The sequence below is a fragment of the Macaca mulatta genome, chromosome 16, assembly GCF_049350105.2.
Source record: "Macaca mulatta isolate MMU2019108-1 chromosome 16, T2T-MMU8v2.0, whole genome shotgun sequence".
NCBI lineage: Eukaryota > Metazoa > Chordata > Mammalia > Primates > Cercopithecidae > Macaca > Macaca mulatta.
Window position 1 is genome coordinate 5,123,447 of NC_133421.1, and position 27,686 is coordinate 5,151,132.

General features: G+C 55.2%; 2 protein-coding genes and 1 long non-coding RNA gene across 8 annotated transcripts in view; 1 reads left to right on the forward strand and 2 right to left on the reverse strand.

The window, feature by feature from the left end:
• SHPK (sedoheptulokinase) overlaps positions 1 to 1,663 on the reverse strand; it is a 29,365-nt gene extending 27,702 nt beyond the window's left edge. Inside the window, exon 1 of one of the 2 annotated variants that reach the window (XM_015118246.3) lies at positions 1,038 to 1,663. In XM_015118246.3, coding sequence (XP_014973732.3) covers positions 1,038 to 1,205 — 168 coding nt within the window. In that variant the 5' untranslated portion in view covers positions 1,206 to 1,663. The remainder of the gene's footprint in view (positions 1 to 1,037) is intronic. The other variant, XM_077970055.1, reaches the window with a different exon arrangement.
• Positions 1,467 to 27,512, forward strand: CTNS (cystinosin, lysosomal cystine transporter). Of its 5 annotated transcripts, none has more exons than XM_028835890.2 (13): positions 1,467 to 1,731; positions 2,131 to 2,343; positions 5,253 to 5,332; positions 12,785 to 12,863; positions 14,168 to 14,252; positions 21,003 to 21,106; positions 21,226 to 21,357; positions 22,455 to 22,554; positions 22,644 to 22,763; positions 23,950 to 24,120; positions 25,829 to 25,946; positions 26,206 to 26,320; positions 26,587 to 27,512. In XM_028835890.2, the coding sequence occupies exons 3-13, from the start codon at positions 5,272 to 5,274 to the stop codon at positions 26,702 to 26,704; spliced, it is 1,203 nt and encodes a 400-aa protein (XP_028691723.2). In that variant the 5' UTR covers positions 1,467 to 1,731; positions 2,131 to 2,343; positions 5,253 to 5,271; the 3' UTR covers positions 26,705 to 27,512. The 5 variants fall into 5 exon arrangements, 4 of the variants coding, with proteins under 4 accessions (XP_028691723.2, XP_077826192.1, XP_001089495.2 ...); XM_077970066.1 differs by having other exon boundaries at positions 1,498 to 1,736; XR_013405969.1 differs by lacking the exon at positions 1,467 to 1,731 and adding an exon at positions 1,742 to 1,857 and having other exon boundaries at positions 26,153 to 26,320.
• On the reverse strand, positions 12,139 to 20,704 carry LOC144335287 (uncharacterized). The gene is made up of 3 exons (XR_013406018.1): positions 20,475 to 20,704; positions 19,697 to 19,835; positions 12,139 to 14,614 (listed from the first exon to the last, which is right to left on the reverse strand). It is a non-coding gene; the product is annotated as an uncharacterized LOC144335287 (long non-coding RNA).
• Positions 27,513 to 27,686: the final 174 nt, after the last annotated feature.

The following is a 27,686-nucleotide window of genomic DNA, read 5'->3' on the forward strand; positions in this document are numbered from 1 at the left end:
GCGCCCGCCACCACACCCGGCTAATTTTTTGTATTTTTAGTAGAGACGAGGTTTTTTTTTTTTTTTTTTTTTGAGACGGAGTCTTGCTCTGTCGCCCAGGCTGGAGTGCAGTGGCCGGATCTCAACTCACTGCAAGCTCCGCCTCCCGGGTTCACGCCATTCTCCTGACTCAGCCTCCTCAGCCTCCCGAGTAGCTGGGACTACAGGCGCCCGCCACCTCGCCCGGCTAGTTTTTTGTATTTTTAGTAGAGACGGGGGTTTCACCATGTTAGCCAGGATGGTCTTGATCTCCTGACCTCGTGATCCGCCCGCCTCGGCCTCCCAAAGTGCTGGGATTACAGGCGTGAGCCACCGCGCCCCGCCCAATTTTTGTAGTTTTAGTAGAGACGGGTTTTCTCCATGTTGGTCGGGCTGGTCTCGAACTCCCGACCTCATGTGATCCGCCACCTTGGCCTCCCACAGTCCTGGGATTACGGGCGTGAGCCAGCGAGGCCCGGCTGAATGAACAAGGGTTTCTTGGTCCGCATTCTGCTTCTGTGGAATGAGCCAGGAGCCAGTTAGGCCTGATTTGGCATCTGGTTTCCGGAGGAAAAACTCAGACTCTGCCCTGGGCAACAAACTAAATCCTGAACTTGAGGTCACAGGGCAGGTGTGAGCAGCGGAGAGCAGCAAGACTGAGAGGGAGGCGAGCAGCAAGAGTGGTCATTTCATACACACAGGAGGGCAGTTCCTCCAAGGTCAGGGGACACAGGGCACAGGGATCCAGGGCCAAGTGCAAGGCCCCCAGAGGAGGCCAGAGAGTCGGGGTGGAGGTGCGGGGGGCGGGGGGATCGGTCCCAGCAGGTGGGAAGGATTCCGGGACCAGACCTAAGGGATCATGAGCACAGCTGCTGCAGGCAGAGGGGCCCCTGGAGAAGCTGGGGACAAGCTGCAATAGACACTTCCTTGAAGGAAGGGCTGTCAGGGAGGCCTCCTGGGGTGGAAGAGGGTGGTCAGGAGGCTCCTGGAGGCGGCGCTGCCCCAGGGCGCTACCTCACCTGGGGCCCGGCCCCCGCGCTCTCGACCGCCGCCTCTGCCAGCGCAGCGCGGGCACAACTCGCCAGCACCACGAACCCGGATGGTTCGTTGGGCGCGGCCCTCAGCAGAGCTGCCTTCACAGACGTGGTGCCCAGGTCAATGCCGAGGGTGATCGGCCGCGCAGCCATTATCTCCCGGACCCGCGCAGCTCCGGTCTGCAGCCGGCGGCCCCACAAGTCCGCGGCTTTCACTCGGGAGGGCGGGGCAGGGGCGGGGAGTCGCCTGCCAATCTTTCAGCCACATGCAGGTTTCTCGCCTTCCCATTGGTCGGAAAAGGCGAACCAATCTTTCAGCCACACGGAGGTTTCTCGTCTTCCCATTGGCCGGGGTAGGCGGGTTTCCACGCAACCCTCGCGGCGGGCCCTAGCTATAGGCGGAGAGGCGGCAGAAGGCGGGACCTAAAGGGGGCCCCGCCCCACAGGGCTCTGGTTTCCGCCCAGTGGAGAGCTGTCTGAGCGCCGCTCACCAAAGGAGTCGGGAAACGCTGGTGGCTCCAAGAGCTTCTGTGTCACTGGCAGCGGCCTCATCCTCCCTCACGCCGAAGCCCCAATCCCTGCGCCCCGACCCAGCTGCGCTTTCTCCGGCCAAGACGCGTGAAAACTACAACTCCCAGAGTGCATCTCGCCAAGATAGGACCCCAGTCAGGTGGCAGAGGTCAGGTGACAGCGGACCCGCCTCTCCCAAAGTCTAGCCGGGCCGGGGAACGCGGTGCATTCCAGACCGGCACCTGGCGAGGCTCTTGCGTCCCCTGAGGGCGGTTCCCCGAGCTGGGGGGCTCAGGTGAGAGCGGGCACAGCCTCCCGTTTCCCAGGCGGGCCCCTTGAGACACAGCAGGTCAGCGGGGCAGCCTGCCGGGGGTCCAGCGCCCTCAGCCGCGCCGGGCTCTTTTCCCCGCCACCAGTGCTGGCCTCGCGACACCGGACAACCCCGGGGTGGAAGGGCCCAAGTGCTGGTCAGCGGAGGCAGGGACAGCGGGCTGCCGGGGTGGGTGCCGTTCCCAGCCCCTTCCCTTCTGCTCAGTTGCCGCCTGGGTCTGGGTTGGGGAATTTGCAGATTGCTTTGGAGACGGTGAGAGGACCTTCGCGAGAGCGCCGGTTGACGTGCCAAGTTCGGGGCTCCGGGGGACTGAGCAGCAGGAGACCCCACCCTCCCCTCCGGGTTTTCACTCAGGGCTAAGGGAGGACTTCTGAGCCCTGCCTCTTCCAGTAACATTGAGGAAGATAACTGTGCTTTGTGAGAGCTCGCTACGCGCCCTAAGCAACAGAGGTAACCACTTTATATCATTGTTTCTCAACCTCCTTATTCCTACCCACCCCTCTCCCATAAAATTTAATACCACTAGTACACTAGGTATTTGTTTATGTGACCACAAACCATTGTAATAGCTAGATTTTTTTCCACCACCACCTCCCCCCACCACCCCAAGCCATTTTTTTTTTTTTTTTTTTTTTTTTTTTTTTTTTTTTTGAGATAGAGTCTCCAGCCTCTGTCGCCCAGGACTGGAGTGTGGTGGCGCCATCTCAACTCACTGCAACCTCCACCTTCCGGGTTCAAGTGATTCTCTTACCTCAGCCTCCCAAGTAGCTAGGACTACAGGCCCGAGCCCCCATGCCCAGCTAATTTTTGTATTTTTAGTAGAGACGGGGATTCACCATGTTGGCCAGGCTGGTCTCGAACTCCTGACCTCAGGTGATCTGCCCACCTCGGCCTCCCAAAGTGCTGGGATGACAGGCGTGAGCCACCATGCCCAGCCTACCCCCAGCCAATTTTAGTCCAACTTGACAATGCATGCTTTACATCTCCTCATCTAAGTCCTATGAAGTAGTTACCACTGTCCCTGTTTAGCACCACACGGTCACATAAGGAATAAACGCGAACCCAGGTTCAAACCTGTCTCCAGTGTACACAGCCCTTACCACTATTTGTATACCCTCTCCAAAAGCAGGAGACCCAGGGAGTTCCAGGTCATAGAACAGAGGACAGGACCAACTCATACCTGGCAGAGAGGAGCTGCCACAGGAGACCCATAGCCCCAGGTTGCTCCTGGGAAGGGACTGAATGGGTGAAACAACATGTGACATCTGAATGAGGCTTGGACAATTGTTAGAACTTACATAGTAAGGGCACACCAGACAGAGCCCATTGTCAAGAGATACTTCATTTCTATCTTGTAGCTTTCACAAGCCACTAGTTTTATGTAATTATCAATCTGTTTGTTTGTTTGTTTTTGAGATGGAGTTTCACTCTTATCACCCAGGCTGGAGTGTAATGGTGCAACCTCGGCTCACTGCAACCTCCGCCTCCCGGGTTTAAGCGATTCTCCTGCCTCAGCCTCCCAAGTAGCTGGGACTACAGGCACATGCCACCATGCCCAGCTAATTTTCGGATTTTTAGTAGAGACGTGGTTTTGCCATGTTGGCCAGTCTGGTCTCGAACTCCTGACCTCAAGTGATCCAACTGCCTCTGCCTTCCAAAGTGCTAGGATTATAGGCATGAGCCACTGCGCTCAGCCTAATCTGATGTTTTTTAACATTTTAGTTGACTTACCTCTCAATGTCGTTTTGTCTCTGCTGGCATCATTCCTCCAGGTGTCTCAGCCTTTGAGGCTTGGGGATATTTGCTGACCAAGTCTGTGAGTTTGAGAAGCTGGTTAGGCCTGATTCTGCATCTAATTTCTGGAGAAAAACCACTCTGCCCGGGGCAACAAACTGAATCCCGAACTTGAGGTCACAGGGCAGGTATGAGGAGCGGAGAGCAGCAAGAGTGAGAGGGAGGCCTGTGGTCATTCCATACACACAGGAGGGCAGTTCCTCCAAGGTCAGAGCACAGGAATCCAGCGCCAAGGGCAAGGCCCCCAGGGGAGGCCAGAGCGTGGGTGGGGCGTCATTCCTGGCCAGTGGGAAGGGTCTCAGATGAGGCAGAGCTGCAGCAGCCGAAGAGAGAACCCTGGAGGAGACAGGGGCCAACAGAGGTCAGACAGCTGGAGCAGCCAGGGAGACTTTTTGAGGAGTATGTAAGGGAGTTGTCAGGAGATGCTGGAGGCCTTGGGGAAACTGAAATTAGAGTAGGAACAGGGATCTCTCCATACAGACCTTACCCAGTGCTCCCCACAGTTTGCAGGAACCCCAGGAGGCTGTCAGCATGGGAGGACCTGAGCACTGTGTACTGAGGCAGCGTAGAGACCAAGCTACAGAAATCCATGCCAGCCTGCCTGCTCTTGACCCACGGTTCACCTGCTGTGTGTTGGGGTTACAGGCATGCAGCTCCCCATCTTCCACACTAAACCGAGGAGTTGCTCTGGGGCTCATCCCTCCCCGAGTCCTCCTTGTGAATGACCCCAGCCAGTCCTGAAATAGTGACACTTGTCAAATAAAGTCTTGACAGACATGGTGGCTCACACCTGTAACCCCAGCACTTTGGGAGGCTGAGGCGGGCAGATCGCTTGAGGTCAGGAGTTCCAGACCAGCCTGGCCAACGTGGCGAAACACCGTCTCTACTAAAAATACAAAAGTTAGCTGGGCATGGTGGCGAGCACCTGTAATCCCAGCTGCCCAGGAGGCTGAGGCGGGAGAATTGCTTGAACCCAGAGGGGGAGGTTTCAGTGAACTGAGTTCGCACCACTGCACTCCAGCCTGGGCAACAGAGCAAGACTCTGTCTCAAAAAAAAAAGTTTTTGTAATATGTATATTAAAAAAAAAATTTTTTTTTTAAGTCTTAAGGGTCAATTGGTGTCATCAGCCCTTAGACTCTTATCCCAGGACAGTAAAGGAAACTAATTTCCTTGAGGTTTGTAGGTTCACAATGTCAAATATCTGACCACAGTTTTAACTTTTGGAGAAAAAGAATCTCAGGCCAGTAAAATTGCATCCCTTTCTTTCTGCTAACTAAGTATTTGCTAAAAGCAGTTGAGGAGGGAAAAATTCTGGTCTTTGTTCACTTCCACAGGGGGGCACTTTACACAACCCATTTGGCTCCCCGAGCCCGTTTCCCCGTATATCAAAGGAAGATAAGGCCTCTCTGGGTGGCCCTCTGAGGCTGTGATGCAAAGCCCTGAGGTCAGAGCTGCCAATTGGGAGTCCTTTATGAGCCATCCATGCTCCGGAGGGCAGATCGTCTACAGGGAGCTGAGCTGATTCAACATTCACCTGAACGTCTCTCGCTATTTTTCTTCCTAGTTCTGAGAAATCGGGAAACATGATAAGGAATTGGCTGGCTATTTTTATCCTTTTTCCCCTGAAGCTCGTAGAGAAATGTGGTAAGTTTAGAAATGACATGTCAACTTTGTACAGAGGGAAATGGTGGCTAGAGGAAGTAGTCGTCTGATCTGTTTGTTGCCAAGGGTTTAGTATCAGTCAGACCACGTGTCTCTGTTTGCCCCTCAGCCATGTGACCCCTGGGGTGGTGGAGCGGACCCAGGTCTGGGATCCAGGTGTTTGGCAAAGAGCCAGATAGTTCCACAAATAATTGGCCTTCTGCCCTGGTATCTGTGTATCTTTCCTATATCATCAAAGCGAACAGTTGGTTCTTAAAGTCAGACTATGCAGCTGATTCTCAAAGTCAAACTGTAGAGCCCCAACAACCTGGGATAATATCTTAAAGACTGGCTCAGGCTGGAGCAGTGGCTCTTCACGCCTATAATCCCAGAGCTTTGGGAGGCCGAGGCAGGAAGATCTGTTGAGGCCAGGAGTTTGAGACCAACCTGGGCAATGTAGTGAAACCCCATCTCTATTAAAAAATAATTTTTAACACTTAGCTGTGTGCAGTGGCTCGTGCCTATAGTCCTAGCTACTTGGGAAGCTGAGGCAGGAAGATCACCTGAGCCCAGGAGGTCAAGGCTACAATGAGTTATGATCACACCACTTCACTCCGGCCTGGGCAACAGAGTGAGACCCTGACTTGAAAAAAAAAAAAGAAGGCCGTGTGCGGTGTCTCATACCTGTAATCCCAGCACTTTGGGAGGCCAAGGCGGGCGGATCACAAGGTCAGGAGATTGAGACCATCTTGGCCAACATGGTGAAACCCCATCTCTACTGAAAAAAATATATATACAAAAATTAGCTGGGCATGATGGCGGGCGCCTGTAGTCCCAGCTACTCAGGAGGCCGAGGCAGGAGAATTGCTTGAACCCAGGAGCCAGAGGTTGCTGTGAGCTAAGACTGCGCCACTGCACTGCAGCCTGGCGACAGAGCAAGACTCTGTCCCACTCCTGGAAAAAAAGAATAATGGCTTATGTCCCTGCCTGTGGACCTCACAGAGACAGTCCTGGGTCCTGGGAAATAGCGGGGAAGCAGAAGAGGTGGCCACCCTGTTGTACCTGGTTCTGCCAGGCACAGGTCATCTGAGGAGTCTGCCCAGCATCCCCTTGTAAGATGAGAAAACCTGTCCCTTAGAGAGGGGCTGAGGAACAAGGTGCAACAGCCCCACAGGGCCAGGGGTCACTTGGAACACAGGCTGGGATGGAGTTTACACGTCCTTGTAGGAGGACTGACCTTCAGCACAGGCCTCGTTGAGACTCGTGCCCTTCGAGCAATTCTCCTACTGCCCAAAACATCTCTGGAATTCCCTCCATAAAGAGCCGTGTTTAGCACTTCCAGGGTGCCGGGCCCATTCATTTCATCCTCAGCTTGCCTGTTGGGTCAAATACAAAAATCAGATACGTTGTTTGTTTGTTTTTTGTTTTGAGACAGAGTCTCACTCTGTCACTGGGGCTGGTGTGCAGTGGCACGATCTCAGCCCACCGCAACCTCCACCTCCCGAGTTCAAGCAATTCTCCTGCCTCAGCCTCCTGAGTAGCTGGGATTACTGGCGCCCGCAACTACGCCCAGCTATTTTTTTTGTATTTTTAGTAGAGACGGGGTTTCACCATGTTGGCCAGGCTGGTTTCGAGCTCCTGACCTCGTGGTTCACCTGCCTCGGCCTCCCAAAGTGCTGGGATTACAGGCGTGAGCCGCCGTGCCTGGCCCAGATACATCTTGAATTCCCATTTCAAGTGAACCTTGACAAACCACACAAATCCTGCAGAGGTCTCCCCAGAGCCTAGCACCACTGCAGTTATCTGGCCTCTTGCATCTCTGAGGAAACAGTGGTCACATGATCATCTCTTCCAGGTTTGTTAAACAATCAGCAATGTTTGTTTGTGGTCACACCTTGTGGATAAGCAATTTCGGGGGAAGGCAGGTCTTTCAGACCCTGGAGCCTGGTGTTTCGGAACCCCTTCCCCGCCCTCCAGGGTCAGACTTTGTGAGACTGAGGCTGGAGCGTGTGTGTGCACGCGCGTGTGTGTGTGCCCAGGCGTGTGTGTGCATGCGCGAGTACGTGTGGCCGGGCGTGTGCGTGGGCCTGGGTGCGTGTGTGCGCGTGCGAGTACGTGTAGCCGGGCGTGTGCATGGTCCCGAGCGTGTGTGTGTGCGTGTGAGTACGTGTGGCCAGGCGTGTGCGTGGTCCCGGGCGTGTGTGTGCGCGTGTGAGTACGTGTGGCCAGGTGTGTGCGTGGGCCTGGGCGTGTGTGCGTGCGTGTGAGTACGTGTGGCCAGGCGTGTGCGTGGGCCTGGGCGTGTGTGCGCACGCGCGAGTACATGTGGCCAGGCGTGTGCATGGTCCCAGGTGTGTGTGTGCGCGCGTGAGTACGTGTGGCCAGGCGTGTGCGTGCGCCCGGTCATTCACACATACACTTTAAAGCCCCATTAGTGAAGCTAATACACTCCCCTAAGAGAAAAACAGAAAATCCAGCTACCACCACTCCAGTTACCCAGAGGGGAAACAGGCCCAGAGAAGGTAGAAGGCTTCCCCAAAGTCACACAGCTAGAAGGTAACAAAGTTGGAACTTGCACAGGATCCCTGCTGCATGAGATTACTTTGCCTCCTTTCCTGAATGCCATTAGAAAAGAAGAATGGGCCAGGCGCTGTAGCTCATGCCTGTAATCCTAGCACTTTGGGAGGCCAAGGTGGGGGTGGATCTCTTGAGGTCAGGAGTTCGAGACCAGCCTGGCCAACATGGTGAAACCCCATCTCTACTAAAAATACAAAATTAGCTGGACATGGTGGCGTGCGCCTGTAAGCCCAGCTACTCAGGAGGCTGAGGTAGGAGAATCGCTTTAACCCAGGAGGCAGAGGTTGCAGTGAGCTGAGATCACACCATTGCACTCCAGCCTGGGCCACAGAGCAGTTCCCCATCTCAAAAAGAAAAAAGGAAAGAAGAATGGAAGCCACCATAAAATCAAGTCACTGGAATTGAATCTCCAACCTCATTCTGCCCTTGCTGTTTCTTTCTTCTCTTTGCTTTGGGTAGTAATTATTAAGGACCACAGAGGAGATGACTGGCCTTCAGAGTTGTCTGTCTCTGACTTCTCCAGGTGGAATCTTGAGGCAGTGCAGCCTCGTGGCAAGAACCTGGGCTTTGGACTAGACAGGCCTAAGTTTGAATCCTGCCCTCACCATTTTCAAGCTGTGTGGGCAAAAAACCTTTCCTCTTAGAATGCTCAGTTTCCTGAAATGTAAAATAGGAATAATAATGCCTACCTCTCACTTTTGTAATAATTCGAAAATGGGTGCTAGGAGTATAGCAGAGTACCTGGTATTGGGTAGGCGCAGAGTGGGAGAGAGGCCTATAAGAATTAATTTTAAAAACCTGGCCAAGCATGGTGGCTCATACCTGTAATGCCAACACTTTGGGAGGCCAAAAGAGGGAGGATCACTTGAGCACAGGAGTTTGACACCAGCACGAGCAACATAGTGAGACACCGTCTCTACAAAAAAAAAAAAAATTTTTTTTTTGAAATGGATTTTCGCCCAGTCACACAGACTGGAGTGCAATGTGGCATGATCTCAGTTCACTGCAACCTCTGCCTCCCGGGTTCAAGCGATTCTAGTGCCTCAGCCTCCCAAGTAGCTGGGATTACAGGCGTGTGCGCCACCACACCCGGCTAATTTTTGTATTTTCAGTAGAGACAGCGTTTCACCACATTGGCCAGGCTGGTCTCGAACTCCTGACCTCAAGTGATCTGCCTGCCTCGGCCTCCCAAAGTGCTGGGATTACAGGCGTGAGCCACCTCACCCGGCCAAAAAAATTTTTTTTAAGTAGCTGGGCATGGGGGCGCATGCCTATGGTCCTAGCTACTGAGGTAAGAGGCGGCAGCGGTGAGCAGATCACTTGCAGTGAGCCATGATCACTCTCTTTAGGAGGAACTCAGGATGGTGTCACGACTCATTTTGTAATTCTGATACAATGTTAAGATTTTAGACTTATGGGGCCAGCTTCCTAACTGCCTCCCACCTTGGGCTAAAAATGTTCTGCAGTTGGCACGTGATAATAATAATAGTAACAATTATTAACATCTGGGCTTTGTGGAAAACATGTTACAAGCGTTGCTACATTCTATCTTCACAATGACTTGGTGAGCTAGGTCTTGGTATTCTCCCCATTGTACAGATAAGGAAATGGAGGCTCAGATAGGGTAAGCACCTTACCCATGGTCACACAGCTGGGAAGTTTCAGAGCCAGAATGGAACTGTGTGACTTTGAAGCCCAGTATCTGAGTTGCTGAGCACCTCAGTTTTCTGTGGTGCTAAAGGAGGAGGAAATAAACATTCTCTGGTCTGGTTCTTGGAGAGTTCACAAACTCTTATTTTATTTTATTTTTATTTTGTTGAGACGGAGTCTCACTCTGTCACCCAGGCTGGAGTGCAGTGGTGCAATCTCAGCTCACTGCAACCTCCACCTCTGGGTTCAAGTGATTCTCCTGCCTCAGCCTCCCAAGTAGCTGGGACTACAGGCACCTACCATCATGCCCAGCTAATTTTTTGTATTTTTAGTAGAGACGGGGTTTCACCGTGTTAGCCAGGATGGTCTCGATCTCCTGACCTCGTGATCCACCCGCCTCGGCCTCCCAAAGTGCTGGGATTACAGGCGTGAGCCACCGCGCCCGGCCTCATTTTTTGTCTTTTTGGTAGAGACGGGGTTTCGCCATATTGGCCAGTCTGGTCTCCAACTCCTGACCTCAGGTGATCCACCCACCTCGGCCTCCCAAAGTGCTAAGATGACAGATGTGAGCCACTGTGCCCGGCCCTCAACCTCCTATGTTATAATGCAAAGATTGCAGGCGCTCTGTGGCCACGTAGATCTCCCACTCACCTTGACCTCCACTGCCTCCGGCAGAGCCCTAGGGATCCAGAGTCTGGCTGGCCGCCCGGCATCACTTTCAGCACCCTGTCCTGAGCAGTGGCTGGTTCTGGGACTTGCTTATCTGTCATGGTCCTCAGCTCTAGGCAGAACTGAACTGGCGGTACAGGAAGTCCCAGCTACGCAAGCCCAGAAGCAAGCCTCGGAATGTCCTCAGAACAATGAGCCTGAAAAAGAAGGGCAGAGTCGCCACAGCAGCCGGGCTTCTGCAAGGACCAGGGGACATCCTGTTCTGAGGAGCCCAGCCAGCCAGCAGGGGACTGGAGATTGTGGACTGTGGGAACCTGCAGACTTGGGACAGAGCTTCCATCTGCATTCACATGTGCTGAGTATGGAGAAGGCAGCTCTCAGGGTCTGAGAGGCTCCAGGTAGCAGAGCCTGGCCTGGGAGGACAAGCTTCAGGCTGTGATCTCCTTAGAGGAGATGAGGTTACAGAGGAAGAGAAACTACCAGGGAGGAGTATCAAGGCAGAGAATCAGAGGTCGAATTGGGTAACTTTAAGTTTCCTTCCGGGCCAGATGCGGTGACTCACGCCTGTAATCCCAGCACTTTGGGAGGCCGAGGCAGGCGGATCACCTGAGGTCAGGAGTTCAAGACCAGCCTGGCCAACATGGTGAAACCTCGTCTCTACTAAAAATACAAACATTAGCCAGATGTGGCACCGCATGCCTGTAATTCCAGCTACTGGGAAGGCTGAGACAGGAGAATCACGAACCTGGGAGGCAGAGGTTGCAGTGAGCAAAGATCATGCCACTGCACTCCAGTCTGGGCGACAGAGCGAGACTCTGTCTCAAAAAAAAAAAAAAAAAAAAAAGTTTCCTTCCAACCCAAGCATCTAAAATTTCAGATCTCAATTCATCTCCCTTTGAGGGGTCTGAGTGAGGGCGTCTGGGTGGGGGAACCAGGGCTGCTAGCAGCCTTTGAGGGGTCTGAGTGATAGGGTCTGGATGGGGGAACTGGGCCTGGGGATCTGAGTGATGGGGTCTGGGTGGGGGAACCAGGGATGCTGGCCGTTGCAAGGATCCCCCTCATCACAGTCATGCACCTGCTTCCTCGCCAGCCTGGATTCATGATCATGACCCCTAGGCTGTGTATAACCCTGAAGGTAGTCAGGCAGGGGAGGTGATATGGGCAGGTGTGGCGTGGGGCTTCCAGCACCCCTGGGAGCAGAGGTTGGGACGGGGCTGCCCAAAGAATACAGGAAGCACACAAAGAGAGGCTTACTCAGTCCAGTGCTCTGGGCTCGTTGGTCTTGCAAGAGGGTGGGTTGGTTGGTTGGTTGGTTTTGAGACAGAGTCTTGCTCTGTTGCCCAGGCTGGAGCACAGTGGCACGATCTCGGCTCACTGCAAGCTCCGCCTCCTGGGTTCATGCCATTCTCCTGCCTCAGCCTCCCGAGTAGCTGGGACTACAGGCGCATGCCACCACACCCAGCTAATTTTTTCTATTTTTAGTAGAGAGAGTTTCACCATGTTGGCCAGGCTGGTCTTGATCTCCTGACCTTGTGGTCCACCCACCTCATCAGCCTCCCAAAGTGCTGGGATTACAGGCATAAGCCACCACGCCTGACCAGTTTTCTTTCTTTTTTTAAGAAAATATTTTGTAGAGACAGAATCTCTCTGTGTTGCTCAGGCTGGTCTCCAACTCCTGGGCTCAAGCGATCCTCCCGCCTTGGCCTCCCAAAGTGCTGGGTTTACAAGTGTGAACCACCATGCCCGGCCCCAAGATGGTTTTCTAAGACCCTAAGACCCAGACCTGCTTCCTCCCTCATCCAGGGGGCCTGTTTGTCAACTTGATTCTGAGTTTACAGCATAATGCCAAGAAGAAATCTCTGAGAGTGAAACAACTATTCACGCTTCTTCCTCCAGTCCCCACAGATAGCCCCAGGAAGGGGACCAGTACCAGGGTGAGCTAGGTTAGGAAGGGGACCAGTACCAGGGTGAGCTGGGTTAGGAAGGAGACCAGTACCAGGGTGAGCTGGGTTAGGAAGGAACCGACCAGTACCGGGGTGAGCTGAGTTAGGAAGGAGCCCCAAAGGGCTCTTTAGAAACCCGTTAGCTGGGCCCATGTGTCTCTCAGAGCACAAGAAAGGGGCTGGCCCAATTCTTCAGGGCCATTTTGACTTCATGAACAGAAGAGACAGACCCGTGTCCTTTCCATCTGAAGAGGAGGTTCAGGGCTGCCTTTTGTGCTCCCATATCATGCTTGAATTCCCCTGTAATGATTTTTGGACTCCATGGTTCTCTAACGATCTCTGGGTAGCTCAGCCACAGACTCTCAGAGCCTGTCATCGCAGGGGGATGAGGACGCTCTGGCGTTTCCTGCTCAGGCCTGTCTTCCTCCATCTCTGTCTCTGGCAGCAGGTGGGGAAGGAACCTAACCAGGGTCTGTGTTTGGAGTCCCATCACAGAACAGGGCTCATCAGAGAGTCAGAACTCAGGAGCTCAGATGTCAGGGGTTTCGGCCCAGTTTCCTGTCGCAGGCCCGAGCTCTGACCCAGTGCCTCACGTCATTGATTTGGGTCCTTCCAGAGTCAACCATCAGCCTTACCGTTCCTCCCGTTGTAAAGCTGGAAAACGGCAGCTCGACCAACGTCAGCATCGCCCTGCGGTAAGTTCCCGGGCCTGGTGCTGTGCTCAGCTCCACTCACACCCTGCAGCTGGGTCAGTCTGTTCAGATTCCTGATGCGCTGCTCCTGCCTCTTACCTGTAAGACAAGCCATAGAAAAAGGGATGGTGCTAGCTCTGGGCTGCAGGGTGGGATCGCAAATGCTGACCCCCACTCTGAATCCTCACTTCCCCTGGGAGGAGAAGGAAGGGGTACTTCTCCCTGAGACGTGGGTCTTTTACCCGCATGGGAAGAGTCCTGCGTGACCAGCAGTGGAGGCCAGATTTCAAAGCGATTCTAAGACTAAATATTTGAAGACAGCCCTGAAGGTCAAGGGGCAGCAGCCTGAGCTGCTGGTTGGCGCTTCTGAGGTTGCTCTCAGAAGCAGAATTGGCCACGTCGGGTTAATGCCACTCACGCTGGGCCTTGTCTGGGAGTCTTAACTTGCTGCCATCTGCTGGCTTAGGCACAAGCGTTGCGACCTAGTCCAGTCCGTGCCAGGGAGGCTCCCTCTGCCTTCTCTGCTCTTAGCTGTTTTGTCCTGCCCTTGCCTCCCGGCCACGAGGATTCCCTGATGAAGAAGACCTGGAGCCCTCTCCTTCTCTCTACGCCTCTCCCCCTTCCTTGCCTCTCCTGCGAGATCTGGCCTGAAACCAAAGCTTTGGTTCCGAGGCCCCTAGCAGGCCCGCCATTCCACTCCCAGCTCCTCTGTCTCTGCACACCCTCCCCCTGCAAATCTTACAAGTCATGTCTTACCACAACTCTCCAGGCCCCTGCAGCGGCCTCCCACTGCCTTTCAAATTAACTCCAGGCCTCTAAACCCAGAGCCAGGGCCCAGGAGGTGGCTTCCAGCCAGCACGTCTGCCTTCTCCCGTCTGATGCCTCTCCTAGCTTTCCAGGCCCAGACTGCTCCCTCCTTGTTCCCTGCCTGAGCCCTCTCCTCCTTCGGTCAAATTCTGGCCCTCACAGAAGGCCGTGCTCAGACCCGACAACCTCGGGGAAGCCTTTCCTACCGGAGCAGGGAGCTGTGGTCCTGGGCCTCCAGATGCCTCGTTTGTCATTCACACCCAGTTTGCTTTCTCCTCTGTTCTCACCCTACCCTGAAGGGGCGGACACCTGGTCTCCTGGTTAAGGCAGGAAAGCCTACGGAGCAGGGTTTCCACCTGGCTACCCATCAAGGTGGAGCACATAACATTTCCTAAGCCTAACTGCTTGAGAGTTGAAGGCCAGATTTGAAATCCAGAGGGGTGGTTGAGATCTCACTGTGTCCAGCTTCTCAGCAGTAATTAGACTCTTGTCCTCCACAGGCCACCATTAAATGCAACCCTGGTGATCACTTTTGAAATCACATTTCGTTCCAAAAATATTACTATCCTTGAGCTCCCCGAAGAAGTAAGTAACCAATCTTAACGGATGGGTAGGGAAATGCTAGGTAACAGAACACATTTGAATTAAGAACTGGTGGAACTAGGTCTCCTAGGCGGCCCCTGTTCCATCAACCTAGAAATCTGTGATTATGGCTTTGTTGGTCTCTTTGGGGATGAGTATCATATGCCATTAGATGGAATTAAGAAGGTGATAGTAAGGAACCTGAGGCAAAAATCGTTCTGGGAATGTAAAAGTTCTTAGGATTTTCAGCTGGGAGTGGTGACTCACACCTGTAATCCCAGCACTTTAGGAGGCCAAGGTGGGCGGATTACATGAGGTAGGAAGTTCGAGACCAGCCTGGTCAACATGGTGAAACCCCATCTCTACTAAAGTAAACATAAAAATTAGCCAGGCGTGGTGGTACGCGCCTGTAATCCAAGCCACTCAGGAGGCTGAGGCAGGAGGATCACTTGAACCCAGGAGGCGGAGGTTGGAGTGAGCCGAGATGACCCCACTGCACTCCAGTCTGGGCGACAGAGCGAGACTCCATCTCAAAAAAAAAGTTCTTACAATTTTCTAAGGCCTGGCTACTCAAAGGGCATTCCAGGACCTGCAGAACTGGGCTTCCTTAGGAACACAGCATCTCAGGACCCCCCCAAACCTACTGATTGAAAGCACACTAGCAAGATCCCAGATGGTGTGAGTCCACATTAAGGTTTGTGAAGCCTCATTCTGAGACACCATTGGTTGGGTGTCATTTCCAAAAACCAGTGCCAGCAGCCGTGGGATCTAACAGTGATCATCACCCATAGCTTTATGCATGTATCTATTTGTGTGCACCCTGCTTCCACCTTACTGAGAATTTGAGCCAGCTGCTATTCAATTAGATAAAAAGCATCCATAGAGGAGGTGGTAAATAAGGGTTTAAAAACAAGATGGGCCGGGCGCAGCGGCTCAAGCCTGTCATCCCAGCACTTTGGGAGGCCGAGGCGGGCAGATCACGAGGTCAGGAGATTGAGACCATCCTGGCTAACACGGTGAAACCCCGTCTCCACTAAAAAATACAAAAAACTAGCCGGGCGAGGTGGCGGGCGCCTGTAGTCCCAGCTACTTGGGAGGCTCAGGCAGGAGAATGGCGTAAACCCGGGAGGTGGAGCTTGCAGTGAGCTGAGATCTGGTCACTGCACTCCAGCCTGGGCGACAGAGTGAGACTCCATCTCAAAAAAAAAAAAAAAAAAAAAAGATGAATGCACGTCACTCAGGGTGAGTAACTTCTGGGGAGCTATTGTACAACATGGCAATACAGTTAATGATCATGTATTACTGCATGCCTGAAAACTGCTAAGAGATTAGATCCTAAATGTTCCCACCACAGCTGGGTGCAGTGGCTTGCACCTAGGGTCCTAGCTACTCATGTTCTTAACAAAAAAACAAAAAAAAGGTAAGTATATGAGATGATGGATATATTAATGAGCTTGATTTAATCATTTCACAATGTATGCATATATCAAAGCACGTTGTATCCTGCAAATCTATACACTTTTTATTTGTCAATGATACCTTAATAAAGCTGGTGGAAGCGGGAGGAGAAGAATGCAGGGATGAGATCAGTAGCCATGAGGCACATCGGGATGGGCTGCAAATCAGCTCTGAGCCCCCTAGGAAGCAAACAGGAATGAAACACGATCAGTCTCAAGCATGTGGGAATCTGTGATCTGAAAAATATAGCATCGCTGGCTGCAGAGATGTGCACCTGTAGTCCCAGCTACTTGGGAGGCTGAGGCAGGAGAATCACTTGAGCCCAGGAGCTCAAGGCTGCAGTGGGCCACGATTGTACCACTGCCCTCCAGCCTGGGTGTTGGAGCAAGGCTCTGTCTCTAAAAAATTAAAAATAAAAGTAAAATGTTGAAAAATAACAGCATTGCTGAGAGAGAGGTCTCAGAGTGTCCAGCTAAGGGGACCCTGCCTGAGAGGGAGATCCCCCTGCTGGTGAGCACCTCGATAGGCAGTGCCATTTCCCACACCTCCTCTCTTGCCCCGGGTGTGAGCCCAGCATGCAGAGCTGGTGGGTTCTGAGAGCACAGCCCTCTGAGCCACAGATTAAATTCAGACTCTGGGAGGAACAGATGCTGATTGCTTCGTTTAGGGCCAAACATCTAAGTCAAAGTGTCATCTTTTAATTTTTATGTATTCGTTTATTTTTTATTTTATTTATTCATTTATTTAGAGACACAGCTTCACTCTTTTGCCCAGGTTGGAGTAAAGTGACGCAGTCTCAGCTCACTGCACCCTCCGCCTCCCGGGTTCAAGCGATTCTCCTGCCTCAGCCTCCCAAGTAGCTGGGATTACAGGCACCCACCACCAGGCCTGGCTAATTTTTGTAGTTTTAGTAGAGACGGGGTTTCACCGTGTTGGCTAGGCTGGTCTCGAACTCCTGACCCCAGGTGATCCACCCGCCACAGCCTCCTAAAGTGCTGGGATTACAGGCGTGAGCCACTGCGCCCGGCCACTGATTGATTGATTGATTGACTGAGACAGAGTCTCACTTTGTAACCCAGGCTGGAGTGCAATGGCGTGATCTCAGCTCACTGCAACCTCCGCTTCCCGAGTTCAATCAATTCTCCTGCCCCAGTCTCCCATGTACCTGGGATTACAGGCACACACCACCACGCCTGGCTAATTTTTGTATTTTTAGTAGAGATGGGGTTTCACCATGTTCGCCAAGCTGGTCTTGAACTCCTGGCCTCAGGCGATCCGCCCACCTCAGCCTCCCAAAGTGCTGGGATTACAGGCGTGAGCCACCGTGCCCGGCCAAAGTGTCCTCTTTTTAAAATCAGGGAAAGTCTTAAGCAAAGGAAACCTGACAGCAAACAAGCCTGGGCTGTAGGAGTCCTTGAACCTGGAGCACAAACAGATCCAGCAAATCCATGTGTCAGTCAGGGTAGCGGTGACCCCTGGGGCCAGGGGAGGTTGGAGGAAGCAAGCGGGGCTTCTGAGGACTTGGGGATGTTTCATTTCTTCATCTGGAAGCTGGATGCATTCAGTCTGTAGACATTTCATCAAGCTGTGATGTGTGTACTTTTCTACCTATATGTCACAGTTCCGTTTTTTAAAAAGTCTTCAACAGTGAGAGGCTGGGCGCAGCGGCTCACATCTGTCATCCCAGCACTTTGGGAGGCTGAGGCTGGTGGATCGTTTGAGGTCAGGAGTTCAAGACCAGCCTGGCCAACGTGGTGAAACCCAATCTCTGCTAAAAATACAAAAATTAGCTGAGCGGTAGTGGTGTGCGCCTATAATCCCAGCTACTCAGGAGGCTGAGGCAGGAGAATCACTTGAGCCCGGGAGGCGGAGGTTGCAGAGAGCTGAGATCATGCTGCTGCACTCTAGTATGGGCGACAGAGTGAGACCCTGTCTCAAAAAAAAAAAAAAAGAAAAGAAAAGAAAAGTCTTTAACAATGAGAGTCAAACCATTGGTGTGAGAGGGAATTTATGGGCACCCACCTACCTTTTCAGGCTCCTGCCTCACTTGCCCTTCCCCACCCACCTCTCACCACTCCCCTCCACTACCTGTGATACTGGAAGCCTCTGGTTAGAACATGGGAGTTGGGTGGTCTAGGAGCCAGGCCTGTGAGCCTTGGGTAAGTCACTTCACCCCGACATAGCACCATTTCCTTATTTGCAGCCATACGGTGAGTAATGTCTACTTGACAGCCCTGTGAAGATCAAAAGCACTAGCAAGTATAAAATGTCTAGGATTGGCCGGGCGTGGTGGCTCACGCCTGTCATCCCAGCACTTCGGGAAGCCGAGGCAGGCAGATCACCCGAGGTTGGGAGTTCAAGACCAGCCTGGCCAGCATGATGAAACCCGGTCTCTACTAAAAGTACAAAAATTAGCCAAGAGTGGTGGCGGGTACCTGTAATCCCAGCTACTTGGGAGGCTGAGGCAGGAAAATCACTTGAACCCGGGAGGCAGACGTTGCAGTGAGCCGAGATCGCACCATTGCAGTCCAGCCATGAGCGAAACTCCACCTAAAAAAATAAAAAATAAAAAAATGTCTAAGATCGTCCCTGATACACAGAAAGCACTCAGTGAAAGGCAGCGATTATCATTTCATTGTCTTGTATCAGTCGATCAACCAATTTTCTCCCTTCCTAGTTCCAGAAGGGATTTAGTGGCCACTTAACAAATCTCCAGGCAACATTGGAAGGAATATCTGTTAAAAATAAGAAAAAGTGGCCGGGCACAGTGGCTCATACCTGTAATCCCAGCACTTTGGGAGGCCGAGGTGGGAGAATCAGGAGGTCAGGAGATCGAGACCAGCCTGGCTAACACGGTGAAACCCCGTCTCTACTAAAAATACAAAAAATTAGCCGGGTGAGGTGGCGGGCGCCTGTAGTCCCAGCTACTCGGGAGGCTGAGGCAGAAGAATGGTGTGAACCCGGGAGGTGCAGCTTGCAGTGAGCAGAGATCGCACCACTGCACTCCCAGCCTGGGGGACAGAGCGAGACTCCATCTCAAAAAAAAATAAATAAGAAAAAGTGAGTGGCAGGAAAATAAAAGAGCCAGGAGTGGCATGTGTTATGAAGATGTAGCTTGCAACACATGGACCATAAGTTGGATTCGAGGCTTTGCTGCAGCCGCTATACCATTTCCATTGTTCTGCCAAAGCCCCTGGTTTCTGGTGCTAAGAACAAGAAGGCAGGGCTTCAAGGGTCCTCATTAAGAAGCCACTGCAGGGTGCGGTAGAGCGCCTGCAGTCCCAGCTACTCAGGAGGCTGAGGCAGGAGGATCGCTTGAGCCCAGGAGTTGGAGTAATCAGTGAGCTACAGACGCATCACTGCACTCCAGCCTGAGCTACAGAGCAAGACCTGCCTCTTAAAAATCAGAAGCATGGTGGCTCACACCTGTAATCCCAGCACTTTGGGAGGCTGAAGCGGGTGGATCACCTGAGGTCGGAAGTTCGAGACCAGCCTAGCCAACGTGGCAAAACCCCATCTCTACTGAAAATACAAAAATTGAGCCAGGCGTGGTTGTGGGCACCTGTAATCCCAACTACTCAGGAGGCTGAGGCAGGAGAATCACTTGAACCCTGGGGGCGGAGGTTGCAGTGAGCTGAGGTGGTGCCACTGCACTCCAGACTGGCAACAGAGTGAGACTCCGTCTCAAAAAATATATAAGCAGCAGCAGCCACGGCAGTATAATGAGCCAGATCCTCACAGCACCTGCAGTATGGGTGGAGTATTATCCAGGGAGCACAGAAGCTGGGGACCAGGGGAGACAGTTTGGTTCAGTAAGGATATCCTCCCACTCCCCACCACTCCAAGAGGATGTAAGAGTCTCAGGAAAGGCTGGGCGTGGTGACTCTCACACCTATAATCCCAGCACTTTGGGAGGCCGAGGTGGGTGGATCACTTGAGGTCGGAAGTTTGAGACCAGGCTGACCAACATGGTGAAACCCCATCTCTACTAAAAATACTAAAATTAGCCCGACGTGGTGGCACATGCCGGTAATCCCAGCTACTTGGGAGGCTGAGGCGGGAGAATCGGTTGAACCCGGGAGGCGGAGGTTGCAATTAACTGAGATCACGCCATTACATTCCATCCGCCTGGGCAACAAGAGCGAAACTCCATCTCAGGAAAAAGGAAAAAAAAAAAAGAGTCTCAGCAGGAATGCTTGGGAGACCAGATGTTGCAGGCAGGCCTCCAGGTACTTTTTCCTGAAGCAGAGCATTTGCCAAACACTGGGCAGCAGCAAGGGTGAAAATGCCCTCTTTGCCAAGTGTCTCGTGTATGTGCCTCTTCTGCTTCGTCACTTGGCAGCCAGGCTGGCACAGGGCACGCATGGTTTTGTGGACGCTGAGGAGCCTAGTGATGATGGAAGTAGAAGTGATAGTATTGCAGTAAAGCAGTGGCCCAGCTTGCTGTGCACCAGGCTCTGTGCTGTCCGCTTTCTGGACATCCTGTCAGTCATGGCAGCCCTGAAAGGTAGACACTTTTGTTAACTCGTTTTACAGATGAGCGAACTGAGATCAGAGCTTGAATAACTTGCCCAAGGTGACGTGCCCAGTGAGAGGACAAGAGCCATCCCTCCTTCCTTCAGAGATAAGCCGGGGGAGGGCATGAGGACGAGTCCATAGCTCTGCTCAGAAAGTCTCACCCAGGCCAGGTGCAGTGGCTCATGCCCATAATCCCAGCACTTTGGGAGGCCAAGGTGGGCAGATCACCTGAGGTCAGGAGTTCCAGACCAGCCTGGCCAACATGGTGAAAGTCTGTCTCTACTAAAAATACAAAACTTAGCTGGGTATGGTGGCGTGCACCTGTAATCCCAGCTACTTGGGACTCAGGAGCCTAAGGCAGGAGAGTCACTTGAACTCGGGAGGCAGAGGTTGCAGTGAGTCGAGATCGCCCCACTGTACTCCAGCCTGGGTGACAAAGTGAGACTCTGCCTCAAAAAATAAAAAAAGAAAAAAAGAAAGTCTCACTCAGGCCAGGCGCAGTGGCTCACGTCTGTAATCCCAGCACTTTGGGAGGCCAAGGCGGGTGGATTGCTTGAGCCCGGGAGTTTGAAACCAGCCTGGGCAGCATGGCGAACAGGAGGTTCAAGTTGCCTGGTGGGTGCTGCAGCGTCTCTCCTTTTGCTTAGTAAGTTCGTGGAAGGTGGGGCTGTGGGTGATGCGTCCCTCCATTCCCTAGCGTGTAGCATGGAGCTAGATGCCGGCGGTGCCCTCAGTAACCGTACATGGCATCGGATTGAACCTCAGTCTTCCTAACAGGTGGTGGTGCCTCCCGGAGTGACAAATTCCTCTTTTCAAGTGACATCTCAAAATGTTGGACAAGTTACTGTTTATCTCCATGGAAATCACTCCAATCAGACCGGGTAGGCTGGCCTCAGCGCGTGCGGGCCTCACATGACAAGAAGGGGGCCGTCCTGGGCGCGTGGAAGTCTCCTTCGGAAGCCCAGCCTCAGCTCATCCCGGTCCCCAAACTCCTTTCCAGCCCGAGGATACGCTTCCTCGTGATCTGCAGCAACGCCATTAGCATCGTAAACCAGGTGATTGGCTGGATCTACTTTGTGGCCTGGTCCATCTCCTTCTACCCTCAGGTGATCATGAATTGGAGGCGGAAAAGGTAACCCCCTGGGCCGTACTCGCAAGCAGTCTTGGGGCCACTAGGAGCAGGGCGTTCCAGCAAGGCTGCCGATGGCGCAGCCTCCGACATCCCCTCTACCCTTCTGTCTGCCTGCCCTTTCCAGAAAGCTGTCCCAATGCGAAGTTGTCCCAATGCGAAGGCTCGGGGAGCCTGGGTCGGACTCCCGTGCTGGGCATTTCATCCTTTGCCCAGCTCAGCCCCTCCCTGAGAAAGCAACAAAATGGGGCTCGTTAGTTTAGTGGAGAATGGGCAGGGGAGCGGGGGAAGTCCACTGTGAATCTGCTCTGCACTGGGTCCACCTGGCCCTGGAGGATTGCGGTGTCAAGTCCTGTAGACTCGGCCTTCGGGACGAAACAGTCCCACCTCGACTTGCAAGGACCCAAGCCACGTGGGCCTCCTGGGGGGATGGCAAGCAGACGGCCAGGAGGGAGCCTCTCCTCGGAGGCCTCCCCGACTCCCCTCTGGAGCCAGGACTTGAGGAGCAGAGAGATCTTAGGCAGGGGAGGAAGAGAGGAGGGAAGTAGCTCTCGGGGGCAGGCATTGGGTAGCATCCGTGGTGGGAGCAGGAGGGACCTAAGGACAGTGCCCTGCTTTAGACGGGTCGAGTCCTCCTTCCCCGTGGCCTGGAAGCCCTGTCCCTCCCATTCCCCACAGTAGTGCCAGTCCTCACCCCCAGCCCTGCCCTGCCCCTCCACCCCCGCCAGTCCTCAGCCCCTGGGGTCCTCACCCCCTGCCCTGCCCCTCCACCCCCGCCAGTCCTCAGCCCCTGGGGTCCTCACCCCCTGCCCTGCCCCTCCACCCCCGCCAGTCCTCAGCCCCTGGGGTCCTCACCCCCTGCCCTGCCCCTCCACCCCCGCCAGTCCTCAGCCCCTGGGGTCCTCACCCCCTGCCCTGCCCCTCCACCCCCGCCAGTCCTCAGCCCCTGGGGTCCTCACCCCCTGCCCTGCCCCTCCACCCCCACCAGTCCTCACCCCCTGCCCTGCCCCTCCACCCCCGCCAGTCCTCACCCCCTGCCCTGTCCCTCCACCCCCGCCAGTCCTCACCCCTGCCCTGTCTTGCCCCTCCACCCCCTGCAGCGTCATTGGTCTGAGCTTCGACTTTGTGGCTCTGAACCTGACGGGCTTCGTGGCCTACAGTGTATTCAACATCGGCCTCCTGTGGGTGCCCTACATCAAGGTACGGCCTTGCCTGTCCCACATCTCTGCCCACGTGGCGTGGTGGCCTGGCTGCCCCTCACCACCCAGCTTCTCCCACCCACCAAACAGGAGCAGTTTCTCCTCAAATACCCCAATGGCGTGAACCCCGTGAACAGCAACGACGTCTTCTTCAGCCTGCACGCGGTCGTCCTCACTCTGATCATCATCGTGCAGTGCTGCCTGTATGAGGTGAGACCAGGCCTGGCCCCCCACAGGCCGCCCCAGCCAACACCCACCACCCCGCCTCACCTTTGACAGAAGACGCGGCAGAGCCTGGGAAAGGAAGTGGGTGTGTTCATTCAGCCCGGTCCTGTGCTGGGCAGAGAAGACGCCCATGAGTCCAGGCCCTCAGAGCCCACCAAGTCTGGGGTGAGGGACTCAGGGAGAGGCAGTGGCTGGACTCGGGCTGAGAGCTGTGCGCAGAGGAGCACAGACAGCTCATGGAGGAGCGCAAGGCCCTGAGCCCCGCCAGGGAGGAGGGAGGAGGGCGGCAGAAGACGCTTGGTTGCGTTCCAAGGATGAGTGAAGTCCCTGTGGAGGAGGGGAAGAGCCAGGGTGGGCTCCCGGAGGGGTCAGGTCACAGAGGCCAAGGGGCATTTGAGAGGAACCCTGAGCAGGTGGGTGCAGCTGGGCTTAGGGTGCCAGGAGGGGCAGGTTCCTGAGCGGTCAGCAGAGGGCCCACGTGCAGGCAGAGGCACCGGTATTCAGCCTTGTTGCTGGAGGCCATGGGTGTCAGCAGGGCAGGGCCCCGCCAGGGCTGGGTCCGGAGGCCCCTGATGTGCCAGCTTTGCACTCCCTTCTCCCAGGGCGTTCCCTTCACGCTGTGAGGCAGCCGGGGGCTGTCCGGCCACCCGCATGATCCCTCTAGGCTTTCTTAGCTGTCGGTGTGACGCGAGAGCGAAGGAGGCCCACGTTGGGCCCGTGTTCAGGGAAAGGCAAGGCGAGGGGACAGATTCCTGAGATGCTCAGGCTGCCGCCGGGTCGTGGGACGAGTCAGTACCTGGCTGGGAGAGGCAACAGGCCCCCAGAGGTCGGAGCCCACGTCTCCGAGTGAGTGCTGAGAGGCGCCCAGTTCTGCCAAGTAGGAACGAAGCAGACGGAGCTTGAGAGTCCCAGCGGCCTGAACAGGAGGCCCTGGCAATGAGAAGGTGTGGCTGGTGCCAGGGATGTCACCCCAGCCCAGGTGTGATGCTTTCTGTGGCCCGGATGTTCCCCTGCCACGACCCCAGTGCAGTCCCCACCTCGCAGGGGCTCCTTCAAGGCCAGAGTCCAGCCTCGTGCCCTTCTCCAAGCCCGCCCTATCCGGGGCCGCCCGTGCTGAGCCCCGGCCTGGCCTCTGTGTGGGTCCACATCTCCGCCCTCCTGTCGCCCCCAGCGCGGTGGCCAACGTGTGTCCTGGCCTGCCGTTGGCTTCCTGGTGCTCGCGTGGCTCTTCGCACTTGTCACCATGATCGTGGCTGCCGTGGGGGTGACCACGTGGCTGCAGTTTCTCTTCTGCTTCTCCTATATCAAGCTCGCGGTCACGCTGGTCAAGTATTTTCCACAGGTACTTCCAGGGCCCTGTTCACATGGCCGGTGGCAGGAGAGGCGAGAGGTACAGGGCCCAGGCCCTGCTCCTGTGGGGCAGCTCCGGCCGGGGCGAGGAAACAGGACGGAAAGCCACAGGGAGCCCGGGAGCCCAGGAGGAGCAGCGCGGTGGGGAGGCCAGCCTACCGCTCTTCCCCCGGGCTGGAATCACACGAGATCGTTAGCGGAGGCCCCAGGACCCCATGCTCCCTTAAGCATCAGGCGTTGTGCGGGTGGTTCCCCTTCTCCACACCCCAGCCTTTCCTGATGCCTTTGGCTCTGCCCCCACCACTGCCTCCATTTCCACAGCAAGGGGCAGCCCCGAGGGGCGACGGCAGGAGACTCTGGAGAGGTGAGGTGGGAGGAGGGAGCAGCTTCCTGCGCAGAGCTCAGCCCCTCCTACGAGCGAGCACAGCAGGTCCTCTTCAGATCCGGGGACTCAGGGTCCAGCACATCTTGCCCTATGGCCTGGGACAGGGTTGGGGCTGAAGTTGCTGCACCCGGGGATCCAGGGCCTCATTTAACTCACCCCATTCCCAAAGGGAGGAGCCCTGCCCCAGTGTCCCCAGCCCTGGGAGCCTTGTGTTCTGTGAGCTCGCGAGGGCCAGCGTTCTGACTGGGAGGCAGGGCTGGGCTCAGGCTGAGCAGGCTGAGTTCTGTGGACAAGGAGCCCGGGTGTTCCGGGCCAGGCCAGCCTGCACAAAGGCTGGGGTGGGACACGGGGAGGTAGTGAGGGGACATGGCTGGTTGAACAGTATTGAGCATGTTGAAGCTGGGAAGCTGGGGTCAAGTCCCAGGAGCTCGGGAGGGTTTCCAAGGAGGGGAAGGTTTGGGGAAGTGGGCCCCAGTCCCTGAGGGTGGGACGGCTTGGGGCCAAGAAACCAGGCAGGCAGGAGCCCAGGTTGGAGATGTTTGGAACTGTCCAGGACTGGAGGGGCAGCAGCAAGGACGGAAGAGGGTGAGCCAGGACACAAGACAGGGACCGACCGGAGGCTGACTGGGAGACCACCAGAGAGGCCAGGACCTCCCTCACGGCGGGAAGGAAAGGTCACAGCAGTCAGAGGACCCACAGGGCTCTGCGGCGTGGGAGGACGTGGGGCACAGGCAGGCAGACTGGAGCGCCTCCCCGCAGACCCACCCCCAGACCCCAGAAGCCTTGGCCAGGCCTGCGAGGGGAGTTAACCCCCTCTACAGACGGGGAAACCAAGGCTAGGAGAACTGTCACTTGCCCAAGACAGCAAGCTCTGGTGACGGAGCCAGGATTCCAAACCAGAAGTCCCACTCCCACCCAGTCCCTAAGCACATGAAGTCCCAGCCGAGTTTGGGGACAGCCTTCCCTGGAGGCGAGAGGAATCATAACTGCAGGGAAACCAGCTTAGGGCCTTAGCCCCAGGGATGTGGAAGACACAGGAAGGCAGCACCAGCCCCGCCTCCCTGGAATTGTGAGGTGCGGGGGGTGGGGGGCCTTTCCTTGCTGTACATGCAGATGAGACGCCCACCCCCAGGACCACCCAAACTGTGCCTTGGCTGAGGCCTGTCACAGCCCAAAGGTCACTGTGTTCCTTGGAGCCAAGGCCCCAGTGGGAGGAATGAGAACCGCTTTTGTTTGGAGGGGCAGTCACGAGGCACGTGAGGCAGCCGCCCAGTCCTCACCGCCCTCCATCTGTCTGTCCCTCTGTCTGGCCCAGGCCTACATGAACTTTCACTACAAAAGCACTGAGGGCTGGAGCATTGGCAACGTGCTCCTGGACTTCACCGGGGGCAGCTTCAGCCTCCTGCAGATGTTCCTTCAGTCCTACAACAACGGTGAGTCAGCCAGCGGGCTGCTGGCCACCCTGTGGCTGGAGCATTGGGCGGGGCCAGCTTTCCCGGGACCCTCCAACCAGGGCTCCACCCCCAGCTGGGATCCAAGCCAATCCAGCCCCCAAGGAGAGACCCGCCTAGGGGCCTTCGTAGCTGCAGGATTTGTGGTTTTTTGGGACCCTCACCTCCCACCACCCCACATGCTCCAGCTGCCTCAGGAGCTACAATCTAACACCAGCTTCCATCCCCCGGCCGCTAACAGACCAGTGGACGCTCATCTTCGGAGACCCAACCAAGTTTGGACTCGGGGTCTTCTCCATTTTCTTCGACATCGTCTTCTTCATCCAGCACTTCTGTTTGTACAGAAAGAGACCGGGGTACGACCAGCTGAACTAGCACCCAGGGACCCAGTGTGCAAAGCCCCCGGCCTCGCGCCCTGCTGGGGAAGGCCTCACCCAGCGAAGGCCGGAGAAGCGGTTGGGCCCTGGCACGCAGGGCCGGCTCAGTGTGCGGACAGAGGAGAGCACTCTGCTCCTGGAGCCAGAGGCCATTCAACAGCCTGCCTTCATCCGGGCCCCTCCTGGGCCTCCCCGGCCAGGCACGTGGCACCGTCGCCTTGACGCCGCCATCTCTTTTCTTTAAGGCTTCAAGCAGCGCGCACAGGCTCTGGCAGCCGTCTCAGGCAGGACTGGGCACCGAACTTGCAGCTGAAGGCCTTGCCCCAAACTACCAGCGTTTCTGCGAGCAGCTTGAAGGGCTGACCTTGCAGCCGGGAAAGCCAAGGGCACTTCGCTGCCACCGCTGCGTTCCCAGAGACCAAGCAGCCAGGTGCCGTGGCCAGTGGACTCAGAGGTGCTGGTGGAGGGACTAGGACTTTGGGGTTAGGCCGCGGGATTCTTTCTCTGCAGGCCACTTTCCTGACATGCTCTCTCTACATAACTCAGCGTCCGCGACTGCCGTCAACAGCTGGTCCTACCCAGAGTATTTCTGAGCCCTGAGGTGCCTGCCAGATTGGTTCTGAATTGGACTCATGCCCAGCACATTAGCATACTAACTCCTTTCAGATTTTGTGGAGGGACGTTTGGAAGTGGCTTACTCTCTTCTGCCCTCTCCGCTACCTCCACCTTTCCAGTCCGATGAGCCCCACCTGAGCACACCCAGCCCCTCCTTACCCAGCATCTGGAGTACAGGACACCTCTCTCCTGCTACCAGTCTGTGCCTTAGAGGTCTGTTAGGCCTGCCAAACGGCGACCAGCTGCCCCGGAGGGAGGGCAGGCCCCCTTCTCTCTCTTTCCCCAGATCCCTACCTGAGACTCACCAGTTTCTGGCCTGTTCAGGAGCCTCAGATAAGTATTTGTACTTGAGACCACCTCACACAATCTGTATGGGCCCAACCCTGATCTCAACCTCCTTCTCTCCACCCGAAGCTGTCGTTCTTCCTATGGCAGCAGGGGGTCCCAGGACGTGCCTCGTACATGCCTTGAGCTTGTCAGTCCACTGAGCTTTCGTCCATGAGACAACGCGAGGGGCCTGTATCTTGAATTAAAACCTACTCGCTTCCTTTCTGCACTCTTAAGTGTGTGCTCGATACAGAAGGCAGGTGTGCTGGCCTTCAGAGCCAGGTGCCCCTGCTCCCCACCTTGTGTGAGGAAGCGCGTAAGGTTGTGAAGTTCACTGACCCGAGGGGGCTGCGTGCTGACCCCGCACTTCACTGGGGAGCCCTCTTGGGTAGTGTGAGACTCC